Below are 15,779 nucleotides of genomic sequence, written 5' to 3'. Positions count from 1 at the left end.
TTACTGCCCTCAACCGATATGGAGTACACACATCATGAGAAGCCTAGCTCAGAAACACATGCGCCATGTGCGCCCCAGACTACATTGCAACAGGAACATGCCACACACCTCTTTATTCACCAACCAGTTTTGATTGATTTTGGCTTTCAGTCTGACAGAATGTGCGCTGCAGTATGTAATGTTAATGCCGTGAATTGCAAAACAGATAGACAAACAAAACAACTAGTGAATGAAATACACAATGTGTATGCATGCATGTAAGTATGTGTATGTATGTTTGTATCAGGCTTGTGCAAAATTCCAGAATTGAATTGAAACTGGCTCTTAAGTTCCAATTCAATTCTTGAATTTCACTTGCATTTCAATTGAGGTAGCAAACAGGAAGTAGAATTGTGCACAACCCTGGTTTGTATACATGTATAGCATATATATATATACCATATCAAATGTATTAACAGAGGCAGCCACATACATTATTATACATTCATAATTTCACATTTACATATAATATCTTTATTGCAACAAAACAGTTATACAGATTGAAGATTGAACACAGGGTTTCTCACCCAATAGACAAGATGTAATATAAAACTAACATACAAACAGGCACAAAACACATAGACAATATACTTGAGTCAAAAGATACCCACATACCCTTATACATCTTGTACCTAAATATACAAATATTATACACTTGAGTTGTTTGCATTGGCTTGTCTTAATCTTTACTTAAAGAATATGGAAGAACTTAGGCTTAATATAGTTTTGTTTAGATCTAAGAGATTACTAGTTTCACAAGCTTGCATCTGAGCTGCATGCTTTAACCAACACCCCTTACAACTCCCCAGCATTTTTTACCCTTATTGGTCAAGTTTAAATAACTAATAGCACATCATATCTGTTGCTTTTAGGCTGAATGAGAGTCAGCCCAAGCCAAGTCTTATGCACATGTCTATTAATACACTATTGGCTACAGGTAACAGTCAGGACTGTGAGTGTTTGATGGGTAGGTTGTCGTGGGGATGTGTCGCAAGGTGAGAAGTGTGTTTAGTGTGAGAACACATGTTTCAAGTCAAGTGGTTGAAATTCTGGTGGCAGATGGCATCAGAAATTTGAAGCTGAGGACATTACATTCACAGCCTTTCCCCCAAAAACCTGCATAAGCTCAGTTTGGAATGGGCATCTCTGCATGCTGTACAAAGCCCTGCAGTAACCCTCTGTTGAACTCTGAACACCAAGTCCTGAAGTCTCATCTGGTCTTAAGAAACTAGGTTGGAGGTAAATGAAAAGGAGTTTTTGAATATGAATAATTTTGAGGAACATTAGTGATGATGGTAAAAATGGAATGTGGAGTGTATTTCTTTCATTGAGTTAATTTTATGTGTTGAAGTGTGTAATGAGTTTTTGCTTATAGCCTTATGGCAGTGATTACATCATACAATATATAGGTAGCACTGTGAGGATTAGGCCTACCGTAACATGCAAAGTCTAAAGCTCCTACAGCTTTCTATACAGAGTTTCTATTCTCATATATTTCACTCTAGTTCCAAGCTCCCACAGACACAAACATTTAAAATAAAATATCTGCAGTTAATTCTGTCTGGAGTGTGAAGGTGATCATGACTAGCTATCCTATTGACCAGGATGGGAGTGTTGCTAAGCAGAGTGAGTGAGAGCTGGTAAGGGCAGGTGGTAGTGGGGAGGCTGGCTTTTCTAGGCCAACATGGTTCATGTGTCCCTCAGAGGTGTCTGGAAGGAAGGCAGGAAGGAAGACAGGAAGGAAGGAAGGAAGGAACCCGTAGTCTGCTAGACTGAGGATGCATCACAGATGATGTGGCTATACTGTAAGTCTCCTGTCAGTCATTTCTGTGTCGTGATGTTGTGCCCTATAACAAAAGTCTGTTTGCAACACTACATTTCCAAAAGGTACCTCTTATGCTGCGCTACATTTGGTTATATTAAGCTGAAGCAATGCATCAATGCAGAGCAAGATCTCTTTGAGCAATTTTGTAAGAATGCCCATATGTGCATCCCTGACTGTAACGTAGCCTAGATGCCACATTCACAAAAATTACTTGTAGAGACAACATTTGAATAGTGCCAAAATGCATTTCATGTTTCTGCTTGTTGTTTTAACTGTCTCTCAGATATTCAAGCAAACTTGTAGCACATATAGCTTCGACATACGCTTAGAGGATAGTGTCTATGAGGCATGTACACGTCATCAGCGGCTAGTTTAGTGGAGCCCATGTGCAGAATTGGGCATTTCCATCCTGGGCAGACGTCTGGCAGGCGATCAGGTCAGCGCTGAGGGACGATAGGCGAGATGGGAGGTGGCTGTTCATTACTTCTGCAGGAGGTGCTCCATCTTGGGGTTGACAAACGAAAAACCGGAGAAGGCGCTCTGGTCCATGGAGTCAATCAGACTCTTGTCGCTGTGGGAGAGGCGGGGCTTCTCGCTCAGGAACTCTCGGTCAAAGTTACTGCAGTCATTGGGTGCTTTCTGTGATTGACAGTGTCAGTGAAAACAGAGAAGAAAGAGGTCAGGGCCATGATTGTGGACAAATGAGATGGGTGTGAGACACATGGGGACATGGGGAATAGAACACCTACCACTTTTGGTTTAAATGGAGGATCCACTTCTCTCCTCTCTAAAGCAGTCCAGTTTATGGTCTTGAAGAAAGCATGGCCTCGAATATTACCCACAATCCCCAGTCGGCGGGAGTGGTCACGCTCAAACAGCTAGAGGCAACAAGAGAAGAAGAACAGTTAGAACGTGTGGGGCTCTGCTGAGAGTGTGCTAGTGTTTCTGTGTTCTCTTATTTTGTATCTCCCCAATAATAAAGCACTTTGAGTTACCAAACTGTATGAAGTACACCATAGAAATGAACTGTGTGTGTGTGTGTGTGTGTGTGTGTGTGTGTGTGTGTGTGTGTGTGTGTGTGTACCTTCTCCATTAGATCTCTGGTGTCCTTAGTAATCCAGCGGGGGTAGTGGGGTGTGTCCATTCGGATGGATTCAAACAGCTCGTCCTCATCGTCTCCGTGGAATGGAGACTGACCAATCAGCATCTCATACACCAGCACACCTAAAGACCACCAGTCCACCGAGAACGAGTAAGGCTGGCCTAACAGGATCTGAACCAACACACACACACACACACACAATGTTCAATATTTTCAAAACATTGTTTTGAAGTTTTAGTATAATAAATTAATGTTTGTTGACATCTTTTGCTTATGCTTTCAAGTCCCCCCCCCCCACTGACTTCACATCGTACCTCTGGGGCGATGTAGTCAGGTGTTCCACAGAAAGTGGTGGCACGGTTCTCCCCAAACACGTTCTCCTTACACATCCCAAAGTCAGCTATCTTTATGTGGCCCTCCCTATCCAGCATCACATTATCCAGCTTCAGGTCCCTGAGCAGGAGAGACAGAGACAGAGAAAGAGAGAGAGGGAGAGAGAGAGATGGGGGAGAATGAGAGAAAAAGAGACGCATAGAAAGACACACAAAGAAGCACAGATAAATAATGGAGATAAATGAAAGGACACATGCTCTGTAACAGTAACATGAGACAGAGAGGCTAATCCTGACCATTTATTTGTGTGTGCTTGTGAGTGTGAGTGTGTGTGTGTGTGATTGTGAGAGTGTGTGTGTGTGTTTGTGGTAGAAAAGCTTACCTATAGATGATGCCTTTGGAATGTAGAAACTGTAGACCACACACAATCTCTGAAGAGTAGAACCTAAAAGAGAGACAGAGGAAGGTGAGAGAATAAGTGAGTGTTTGACCAGGGTGGCACAGTTTACTTTGTCTCACCAAGGCTTTGTCCTTGCGTGTGTGTGCATGTGTTTGTGTATGTGTGTGTGTGCGCGTGTATCCGTGTGTGTGTGTGTGTGTGTGTGTGTGTGTGTGTGTGTGTGTGTGTGTGTGTGTGTGTTTTTGTGTGTGTGTGTGTATGTGTGTGTGCTTGTATTTGTGTGTGTGTGTGCATGAGTGCGTGTACTTACGTGGTCCTGTGTGTGTGTGTGTGTACTTACGTGGCCCTGTACAGATCAAATCGTCCTTTCTCCTGAATATGAAACATCAGATCTCCTCCATTCAGATACTCCATCACAAAGAACAGATGCTCCTGTCGCAACAGAACAGGGACTACATTAACAGCAGAACCATATAGTGTGTGTGTGTGTGTGTGTTAATTTGGTCTGTACACACACAATGGTCTGGAAGGTGGCGTAAAGGTGTGTGAGTGACTGTGTGAGGCAGGGGTTGTCCCAGGTCAGTTTAAGAGTGTGTGTGTGTGTGAGAGAGTGTGTGTTTTACCTTGGTCTGGAAGGTAGAGTAGAGGTGTGTGAGGAAGGGGTTGTCCCAGGCGAGGGCCAGCACTCGTTTCTCCACCATGGTGCACTCCACGTCATCGTCCATCAGCACCACGTCCTTCTTCAGGGCCTTCACCGCAAAGTACTCCCCACTGCCCTTCAGCTCTGCCAGCAACACCTGACAACACACACACACCCACACACACCCACACACACACAAACACACATGCACACACACACACACACACACACACACACACACACACACACACACACACACACACACACACACACACACACACACACACACATACACACACACACACACACACACACACACACACACACACACACACACACACATTACACAAACACACACACACATACACACACACACACACACACACACACACACACACATACACACACACACACACACACACACACACACACACACAAACAGTGTCCACACAAGAAAGGTTACATTACGTTTACACCCATGTCTGAACAAAAGCACTCTGGCCAAAATTACACATTTTGCTTGCAAAAGGCTGTTACTTTTTCAAAATACTTAAAACATGCAGCAAAAGCACATTTTGTCTTCAAACAACACATCATGTTATGAAATCACTGTGTGATTTCAATCAATCATTACACACTGGACAACAAAATGCAAAATATAGTTCATTTTTGCTGTCTGTTCCATTTCAAAATCATTGTATTCATTCCTCCCAAGATGTAACTGTGATTGACATGTAAGACTTACACTAAGCACCTAGAAAAAACTACAACTTGTCATTTTTCATCGAAATAGACCTAAACACCTTTTGTACTGTTTTCTTCACCAAATAGGCAATACAGTACTTTCTCTAAATGTGCTTATAGCTTCATACTTGCAAATAGCAACACAGAACAGACATGGCATCTCTTATGGATAATGAATGATTGCTGATTGAAGAATTGTGCAAAGGAGTTTCACACAGGTGTATCAGAGATTCATACTTGTGCAAGGAATCTCTACCACCTGTGAAAAGATGTTTTCCTTTTGTTTAGCACGGGGAAACCAATAGAGGTTGGGGACTTTGAATGACATCTGTGTTAACTGTTTTGCAAAAGGGTGTGAGAAATGTGTGAACCCAATAAAAATGTGTGAACATGTTTGCAAGAGATGACTTCTGCTGTGCAAAGGTGTTCATGAAGACCAAATGGATCCCAGTTTCATTAAGCAGGTCAAAGGGATCAAGAAAAACTGTAATACACTTACACTTGTGTATTTTACTGTGTTTGTTTATATGTGTGAGTATGTGTGTCTGTGAGTATGTGTGTGTGTGTGTGTGTATTACCTTGCCAAAGCTTCCTTTGCCCAGCACCTTGTGCAGGATGAAGTTGTCGATGCTGATGCATGTCTGGTGCAAGATGCGTGAGGGGGGGCGTGGGCCCGTCCCATCCCACAGGCAACCATAAGGAGCTCCATCTGTAACATACACACACACACACACACACACACACAATGTTTGCTATGAGAACATAAACACTTCAAGGAGCGGAGGTGCTATAATGTTGTAATGGAAATGAGCAGAGCCCGGGTCTATCCTTACAGATATTACTGGCTGCAGAGCCCGGGTCTATCCTTACAGATATTACTGGCTGCAGAGCTTGGGTCTATCCTTACAGATATTACTGGCTGCAGAGCCCTTGGGTCTATCCTTACAAATATGACTGCCTGTAGACTTGGTAATCTCAAATGTGGAGAGCTAGGGTCTCTCCTTAAAGATATTGCTGCCTGTAGACATGGTAATGTGCAGAGCTAGGGTCTATCCTTACAGATATGACTTCCTGTAGACTTGGGTCTATCCTTACAGATATGACTTCCTGTAGACTTGGTCATCTCAAATGGATAACAAGCATTACAGAACTATAAACATACCCATGAGTATCCTTAATCTCGAGTAAGCCAAATATTGCCAAACATTATATTAAATATAAATGTGTACTGGAATACTTTTAAGTGAAGAATCTTGCACAACCTAAATAATGCATTATTAAATGATGATTTGGCGGTGGTAGTGTAGTGGTTAAGGAGCTAGGCCAGCGTGCAGTATGCTTGAAAGTTGTCGGTTCAATTCCCGGCTTCCACCTTTGTGCCCTTGAGCAAGGCACTTACAGTAATCCCACGTTGCTCCGGGGACAACGTAATCAACGTAATTTGGGGCAGCCGTGGCCTACTGGTTAGCACTTCGGACTTGTAGCCGGAGGGTTGCTGGTTCGAACCCCGACCAGTAGGCACGGCTGAAGTGCCCTTGAGCAAGGCACCTAACCCCTCACTGCTCCCCAGAGCGCCTGGATTAGTGTGTGCTTCACCTCACTGTGTGTTCACTGTGTGCTGAGTGTGTTTCACTAATTCACAGATTGGGATAAATGCAGAGACCAAATTTCCCTCACGGGATCAAAAGAGTATTTATACTTATACTTAATCCCTTGTAATATAGCTGACATTGGTCAAAAAAAGGGTCTGCTAAATGGAATGTAATGTAAATGATTCAGACAATGTTTACCTTTCAAAGAGAATGTCGAGAAAAGAGAAAAGTGCACTTTCAGGTGTAAACTGAACTTTAATTCCAGTTTCAGGTGTAGTTTCCCTAAAAACTAATCCTTGCCTGTGGCATGAATTCACTGAATGTCAGAATGAAGTATAGTATAAGTATATATACTCTTTTGATCCCGTGAGGAGATTGGCCACTCAGCACACAGTGAACACACAGTGAAGTAAAGCACACGCTAATCCCGGCACAGTGAGCTGCCTGCTACAACAGCGGCGCTCTTGGGGGGCAGTGAGGGGTTAGGTGCTTTGCTCAAGGGCACTTCAGCCATTCCTACTGGTCGGGTTCGAACCGGCAACCCTCCGGTTACAAGCGCTAACCAGTAGGCCACGGCTGCCCCAATTACAACAAGCATTTCATCAACACAGTCACCAGCTGCCTCCTCCAGCTCCTCGTGGCCTCTTTGAAACGGAGAAGACAATGCAGACGCCTTCAGCAAAGTAAGGGTAATGTGATTTGTCCTCACCGTTAATGTCTGTTCCTGGGCTATTATCGAAGTCCTGGTACACGCTGGTGTCCAGGTCTTTAGACTCAGGACGACGAGTGGATTTCTACACCAGACAAAGGGAGGGAGATGGACATAAACACAGAAAGAGAAGGTGGGGGATATAACAGACACAAAGGGAGAGAAGGAGAGGAGGATATATCCAACAAAAAGAGAGAGAGAGAAGTAGATATAGCACAGAGAAAGACAAAGAGAGAGAGGGAGGGGAGAGAGGGAAGGAGAGAGAGGGGAAGAAAGCCATACAATAGAAATTTGAGAGGGACAGGAGAATATAGCACATACGAGAGAGGGAGGGAGAAATATAGAATAGAAAAGAGAGAAAGAGAGGTATATAACCAACCAGAGAAAGCGTATTATATTTCTCACATATTCTCCTACGGATACACTGTGACAGCTGACTGTGACTATGCACGTTTCAGGATTGACAACAGATACATTACCATGACACTAAGCTGAAATTGATCTTTCACTCAAAATGACGGAAACAAATGCTATGGGCAAAAAGTGTTGCTTGCCAGAGATCGTACCTGCAGATCTTTAAGGCAGCAGTGATTAGGTCTGTTTTCAGCAGGTCACATTGTCACAGTGTATCAAATCACTAAGTTTACAGCAACCTCTCTGGGAGCGTGTTTAACCTTCATGTGTTAAACAAAGAGTCAGCCTTTCCTCCAAAGGTCTCTGCAGCTGAAAGAATGTCTGTGTGAAATGAAACTGGTCCCCAGCCAGTGAGCCTACGATGACTGACACTTGTAATTACATGTCAGTGATACACAAGAGAGACGGGGATTCCTTGTGCTGTAAGTGGAGACTTATCACATTTCCCAGAACCTTCTGAATAAGGGTGGGACAAAATACCGATACGGCATTATATACGTTATATATAAATTTCTTTTTGCGATACGTTATTGATGCGATGGTACCAAATATCAATATTTTTACTAAAATATTTGACTTACCACAGTCACTACTTAATGTATGCTCATGTTGTACATAGTTTCAATTCAGTTGTGAAAAGCAGAGCATCAATACATAATTCCAGGTTTTTGCCTTTTTCTTCCTCTTGGTCATTTACACAGATATCGTGATGTATTGTAGATTCATATTTTGCTATATATTGAAAATGGCAGATTCGCTGTATCATGATATTATCGTTATTGTGGCCAAAGTATCGTCACAGATTGATTTGTGAGTTGCTCTGTGATTCCTACCCCTACTTCTGAATGCCACATGCAAGTGGTCATACCTGGTCTAGGGCTGATGGCCAAACACTAACATTCCTACCTGGACTAGGGCTGATGGCCAAACAGTAACATTCCTACCTGGACTAGGGCTGATGGCCAAACAGTAACATTCCTACCTGGTCTAGGGCTGATGGCCATACAGTAACATTCCTACCTGGTCTAGGGCTGATGGCCATACAGTAACATTCCTACCTGGCCAACCTGGGTGAGAGCCTCCGCTAGGAGCTTCTGATTGATGCCACAGAGATTGGCCACTTTCTTTTGACACTTGTGGTGAACATTCATTGCACAGTCTGAAATAGACACAAGAATAGAGTTCCAATCCGTCAACACGAGACAACTTAGCCTTCACAAATAAAAGTTGAAGGCAAGAGAGTGAGTACTTTACTGAAATGACCCTACACACACACAGACAGACAGACTTACCCTCACACTTGAGTCCTTGTTTAACCAAACCCCACAATAAGCTCCCACAGTGGTCACAGAAGGTGGGACTCATGTAGTTATGAGTCTTAAAACGATGCGGCATGTCAATCTTAAAGCGTTCCTTCTGAAACTGCACACACACACACACACACACACACACACACACACACACACAAACACAATCACAATCATCATTATCATCATCATTGTCATCATCATCATCTTCTTCCTCCTCCTCCTAAAAGTATTGGCTCATATTTACCACTGTGTCTCTGCTGTTGGCTGCAGTACCAGTGCATCTGCCGATGATCTTATCAATGCATTTCTTATGGATAGCCGCATTGCACTCTGGGAAGGAAAACATCATGAGACAACTTGATTGGAAAGTGAGCGCAAGTATGTATGTGTATGTGCATGTGTATGTGTGTGTGTGTGTGTGTGTGTGTGTGTGTGTGTGTGTGTGTGTGTATGTGTGTGTGTGTGTGTGTGTGTGTGTGTGTGTGTGTGTGTGTGTGTGTGTGTGTGTGTGTGTGTGAGTGTCTGCACGTGCAACAAAGCAAACTCACGTCTGCACTTGTATCCTTGTTTGTTGAGTCCCCTGAGAATAGCAGAAACAGAGCAAGTCATGGTCACTGGGCATCATTCATTCTTCATATTGATCATTTCATTCCATTCACCACACTATGGACCCTTTCAACAATAAAAACAAAAACAATGCTTGAACGTTCTATTTGGGCCCCAATCTACTTCCTCTGCATTAAGATAACATATGGAATGTTAAAAAGGAAGTCTTGTGGGGCCAACTATGATGCTGATAATGGAACTCTCTTGAAAGGGTCCATATGGACCTAAGACTTCCTATTGTTTTTTTTTTCTTTTCAACCAGCAGTTCTCCCCCTCCACAGCCAGAGGGAATAAAGCCCAGTCCATCTGAAGCAGGTGACAGAGTGAACATGCTAACTATAGCAAGAGCCATCCTGTACACAGCCCTTTATGTAGGTCAGGAAGTTGCTGGTGGTAAGCAGTGCTGTCTGGAGAGATGTAGGCTCCACAGCATGCTAGACATGGCTGGGGAGTGGGCCTCACGCCTGGGCATCTGCCCTTGGATGTCCTGGATTGATCTGGTAGTTAGCGTGAGGGCCTGGAGTTAACTCAGAGTAACTTTAATTGCCTACTGTACCTTATTATATGGGAGGTATACTGTCATTTATGGAGATTGAATAGTGTGTATTGACTTGAATTGATGCTGCAAAACTGCAACTTCCCACAAGGGATGAATAAAGTATCTTATCTACCTGTAGTAATCTGGCGCCCTAACAATCTACTATAACAATCTATTTGGTAATTGAACTGTATTTCAGATCCCCTGTCGACAGGTGGAGTGCACACCTGACAGGAATTCTGTCGAGATGGTGGCAATATGAGAGGGCAGACACTGATTCTTAAGGGGATTTGGACCTGATAACAGGACTGGACCACATGGGTCTGAGTCAGATTTGGTCCAGGTCTGTTTTGGAGTGCGGTGCAGTCTGGGCGCTCTATGAAAACTTTCCAAAACTATCCAGAACAGGTGGTGGGGTTATAAAACCTTCACCACAGGATCAAAGGGCACTGAAATAGAAAGAAGCAGTGCAGCTATGCACCAAAAAACATGGGCCCATGTGTGAATGGACACACACACACACACACACACACACACACACACACACACACACAGACAAATACAAATATGGCACACAAAAACAATATGAATGCAAACTCAATGCAGTTGCCATTCACATTCATTGGACTTTCCATTCAATGTGACTATGTTCAGATGGTCTGTACATGAACACACACACACAGACAGACAGACAGACAGACAGACAGACACACACACACACACACACACACACACCCCCCCACACACACACACACAAACACACACACACACACCAGGTAAACTGACCAGACGAAGTCCCTGCAGACGGAGCAGAAGGTGGGCTGGCGGAAGAAGGTGGCGATGAACTCATGGTTCTTGATGAAGTGGATCTTGGCCTGTTTGATGGCCCCCCTCCTGCGGTTCAGTGTGGGCAACTCCTCCTCCATCATCACAGACTGCCGATTACACTCTATCACACAGGGAGAGAGGGAGGGAGAGATAGAGAGAGAGGAAGTATAGGAAGAGAGATGTGGGGATGAGGGGAGGAGATGAAGAGACAGAGTAACATTAAAACAGATAGGCAAAGAAAAAGTATGAGAGGGGAAAAAAGTTCTGTTTCACTGTTATTGTAGGAGCAAAATTGGGCTTCTACAGTTATCATAAACCCAAAGAGTTGCTCTAGATATACTCTACACTGTTATAAAAAGACTGACACATTTAGAATAGTATATATTTGTCAAATGTGTGACTGTTGACTAGTCCCAATAGAGTAAATGACTGTTGGCTAATCCCACACAAAGTAGTTATTGTTGCTGGGCCTACAGATACAGAGACTTTTGGGGATATATCTGTATCAGCTGAGATGAGTGACCATTAAGATTGAATGCTGTTTTTGATGGCAGTAGATTTGGTGCTGCTGGACACCAGGCTTCAATTCAAGTCTGTTACTGCAGTTCCACAGTTGCACTGGGAGAGGTGTAGAATAGGGCCTTGTTTAATGTCCCTTTACTAGGAAGTAAATTCAATCCTTCATAAACTATATCTGAGAGATACAGTATATCCTTCTTCCAGAGGAGAGGAACAGCAACCAAGAATATATTTGGGTTGTTCTGACATATCTCAGCAAAATACTCTTTAGGGAAAGGGAGTGTGAGTGTGTGTGTGTGTGTGTGTGTGTGTGTGTGTGTGTGTGTGTGTGTGTGTGTGTGTGTGTGTGTGTGTGTGTGTGTGTGTGTGTGTATGTGTGACAGAAAAGGAGAGAGAGAGAGAGAAAGTGTGTGTGTGTGTGTGTGTGTGTGTATGTGTGTGTACACATACATAATATCTTACCTGTGTCTGCATCCTCCAAAAAATATTGCACAGACATCATGATTTTTCCTGAGGGTTGAAGATCAACCTATACACACATGGACACATACATACACATGCTAATCACGTTTTCCTACGCTTATAAGCACAGAATGTCCAGAAGTTGTGCCATGATATTCATATTACATCTGCATTCTCCCACCAACCGAGAAAAGCACTAACCCAAAATTCTGCACGACTATTTCCCTTTCTGCAGCGCTCAGCCAGGACAGACACGCCCATGGTGACCTCAGCCAATGGCGTCTCAGCGGTCTGCATGAGCAGCACCTGCAGAACCCGCCCCTCGTAGACATGGGCATCAAAACTGGCCCTCCAGGCAGGGTACATGGTGGGCTTCCTCTGAATCAGGGTCTTTCCACGTTCTGAGCAGATCACACACACACACACAAACACACACACACACACACAAACACACACACACACAGACACATTTACTCAGATACCCATATGGGTCCACTTGACCCCACAAAACCAGAGCTATACCAGAATCTCACTGAGAAAAAATACATGAAATGTAGGCTATACTAATTAAGTGTATTTGTAGAGTTTCTGCTTCAGTGAATCAATAAAATTGATTTTAAACACACACACACACACACACACACACACCTGTGCCGAGAGCCTCCTTCATCTTGACAGCGCAGAAAGGAGATTCTGTGGAGGGGGGCAGAGCCCCCAGGTCATATGCAGTGAAAGATATCCGCAGAAACGGCGCCATGCTCATACCTCAGACAAAAACACACGCACCCACACACACACACACACGCAGGGGTATTCTGAGGGGAGAGACACAGACAGAGACACACCATTGCAACACTTTAATACATGCTGTATGTAAGCCAATACAACACACATACTTTACCAAAACTGGCATGTAAGTGCAGATTCACTTTGTTCCTAGAAATGTACACACCTAAAAATACACAGGCCAGTTCAGCACCCGAAAAAACCAGATAGGAAGGAAACTCCTGCATGCCCTACTTGTCTAAACATGCTTTTAATTCTCCAGCACAGCTCACGCCTACAAGGAAAATATGTGAGTGTACTTGTGTGTTTGTGTGTGTATGAGAGAGGGGGAGGTATGTACATAAAATAATTAAAGAGTGGGTTTCTGTGTGTGTGTGTGTGTGTGTGTGTGTGTGGGAGAGAGAGAACGAGAGAAACAGAGACAGAGAGATGATTGATCCTGCCTGTCAATGAGCAGCCTATTACACAATCTCATCCTGCTTTGTAGTAATATGCTATGATGTAATAATTTGACCTGCCGATACACAACAACAAAAAAACAAAACAAAACAAAAACAGTCACATGTTTGTTTAAGAAGTTAAATTGGACATGTTGTTTGTCTCCTGTCACCACTAAAAGGAACAGTACCCTTCGAATACCACTATCGCGCTACTACAACAAACATTACGCTGAAAGGCTTCATGGCGGATGAGGAGAGTGAGGTTACAGAGATTGGACTTTGCTTGCCAGACTGCTAAAACACATGAGGAGGCGCAGGTGTCCAGGTGCGCATGCAGACTCGTTGTTAGCAATACGAGAAAAGTGACTGACTCTTTTTGTGAGAATATTTATGTACGGCAATAATTACTTCGGGGTAGCGAAGATCCTTACACTGAATCACACTGAGTAAGAAACAAATGTTGTGCCATCCAATTAAAAGAGGATTTCATTTCACATAGTTTCATAACTTTTGCGTCCCCTAAACAAGCCAATCTCTGGGCACTGCGCTCTTGCCATCCGAACACACCCCTGTGTCTGTGCCTGTCCTGACTGCACCCCTCTAAATAAAGCATCCCTACTCTGACCTGGATACCGACTAGCCAAACTGCTCCAACCAGGGTATGCTTCACTGCCTGTTCAGTAGCTACGACCAAGATAGCTGCTCTCAGAGCAGCTTCTCAGACGACATTTAACGTTACCAGAGTAGCGGCATAGTCAAACATTGAGAAATTGAGACTGCTAAGAAGAAGAAAGTGCACGAGGAAAGACACTTCCCCTGTAACTATCATGTCATGTTTTTTTTTCTACTTAAGTGGTTTGATTTCTGTGTAGGCTACTGACCTACTAACATGACCTGTGGACACGCTTACACCACTACTCCGCCCGAACAGCCTTTAAGCGGCATTTTGGGTTAGTTTTACATCCTGAAAGTGTGCAGAGCGCGCTCACGTTTCTGCAGCAGTGTGCTTCAATGTAGATAGGACACGTTATAACCTCATTCTAACCTCTGAATTCAAAAACGCAGATATCCAGAATAGGCAGTAGCGCATGTTCCTGCAGGTGTGTGTGTGTGCGGATTTAAGTGCAACAAGAGCACGAATGGCACATGACAAACACCCCCACCCCAAAAGAATAAGCGTGTTGTGTGTAAATGTTGACACTAAGACAGACCAGTTAAATAAATTCAGAGCTATGAAATACTAACGAACGAAACCAAGATGAGTAGCCTAAGCGCAAGGGTGTGTGATATATAAGTCAAGTTTACACTTGTTAGAGAGTCAAATCACCAGCAAAAACATTCCTTTAGTATGAATCCCTATCCAGATGCTTTAGAAAAAAGTAGCCTACCCCTTTTCATGCGAAACAACTTACCGCTCTCTTGGAAAAAATGTTCCTTAGCTTCTTTCTTTAGGTTTTGTAATGCCCTTTTTCTTCAGGTTAGTTGCTCGCCACTTACGGCTTCCACGGTTTGAGGAAGTGGAGGTCGCTCACGGGCTCCTCCGTGGGCTTGAGAGTCGTGACGTCGACCAGGTGGAGATAACATACCCAACACACACCCTAAACCCTGCGCGCGCCCTTTCTTCGGTGACCGTTTACTCAAAGATAGCCTACAGTCAGAGGCGAGAAAAAGCGCTGTGTGACGTTGAATTAATGTTCACCTCTATCTCTCTCTCTCTCTCTCTCTCTCTCTGTGTGTGTGTGTGTGTGTGTGTGTGTTAGAGAGAGGGAGAGCTGGTTAATGCGAGTGTGACCCTGGTAGGCTTCACACTATTGATGTTATGCCATTATGATTTTCACACACGTGGAGATATGCATCACTGACTCAGGCACTGTATAATGTCATTGTGTGTGTGTGTGTGTGTGTGTGTGTGAGAGAGAGAGAGAGTACAAATTTCAATTAGGTACTCACTCAGATTTGAAGATTCAATGACATTATCTGTCACGCTATATGTGTCTGTGCAGCCGTGTGTGTGTGTTCGTGATGTTGTCCTGTTTTCTGGTCTGTCCGCAGTGCAGGAAAGTGTGGCCTAGATTTGTGTGTGGGAACAGAGCTGTGCGTTACACAATGTCCGAGCTAGTGAGAGAGAGAGAGAGAAAATGTTTGTATGTACGTGATTGTGTGGTGGCTACGGCTGGTCCTCAGGTGAACGCTTACCCACACACACACACACACACACACAGTGAATTAGTGACCTGAGTGTTTGTGCGACTGTCACGTGATGTCACCACTGATGCATGAAGAGCTGGGGCCACACAAAACTAAGGACAGAAGCAAACTGACATGAGAGGATGTGTGTGTGTGTATTTTCATTCCATTCCAACCCTAAAGCAAAATAAGATAAGATACTCTTAGATAAAATAAGATAAGATACTCTTAGATAAGATAAGATAAGATACTCTTAGATAAGATAAGATAAGATACTCTTATTTCTCTGGCTTTCTCATTTCTTT

At 43.7% G+C, this 15,779-nt stretch overlaps 1 protein-coding gene across 1 annotated transcript; it reads right to left on the bottom strand.

Moving 5' to 3' along the window:
* Positions 1 to 497: 497 nt before the first annotated feature.
* prkcda (protein kinase C, delta a) lies at positions 498 to 12,871 on the bottom strand. The gene is made up of 17 exons (XM_048255613.1): positions 12,710 to 12,871; positions 12,263 to 12,462; positions 12,062 to 12,128; positions 11,039 to 11,201; positions 9,657 to 9,688; positions 9,353 to 9,438; positions 9,091 to 9,220; positions 8,857 to 8,957; positions 7,385 to 7,469; positions 5,662 to 5,792; positions 4,323 to 4,496; positions 4,040 to 4,131; positions 3,682 to 3,744; positions 3,281 to 3,419; positions 2,949 to 3,137; positions 2,614 to 2,742; positions 498 to 2,503 (listed from the first exon to the last, which is right to left on the bottom strand). Exons 1-17 carry the CDS (start codon positions 12,822 to 12,824, stop codon positions 2,345 to 2,347), a joined length of 2,055 nt encoding a protein of 684 aa, XP_048111570.1. The 5' UTR covers positions 12,825 to 12,871; the 3' UTR covers positions 498 to 2,344.
* Positions 12,872 to 15,779: the final 2,908 nt, after the last annotated feature.

The sequence above is a fragment of the Alosa alosa genome, chromosome 10, assembly GCF_017589495.1.
Source record: "Alosa alosa isolate M-15738 ecotype Scorff River chromosome 10, AALO_Geno_1.1, whole genome shotgun sequence".
NCBI classification, from domain to species: domain Eukaryota; kingdom Metazoa; phylum Chordata; class Actinopteri; order Clupeiformes; family Clupeidae; genus Alosa; species Alosa alosa.
This window is presented reverse-complemented; position numbering and strand designations above follow the sequence as displayed.

Bases quoted from the DNA above. Each gene is read 5' to 3' on its own strand.
- prkcda (XM_048255613.1), bottom strand. From the start codon at position 12,824: ATGAGCATGGCGCCGTTTCTGCGGATATCTTTCACTGCATATGACCTG. The intron at 4,132-4,322 runs GTAAAACACACA...CTGTTGCGACAG, and splicing joins ACTCTACCTTCCAGACCAAG to GAGCATCTGTTCTTTGTGAT. The intron at 2,743-2,948 runs GTACACACACAC...TGTTGCCTCTAG, and splicing joins CCAGAGATCTAATGGAGAAG to CTGTTTGAGCGTGACCACTC.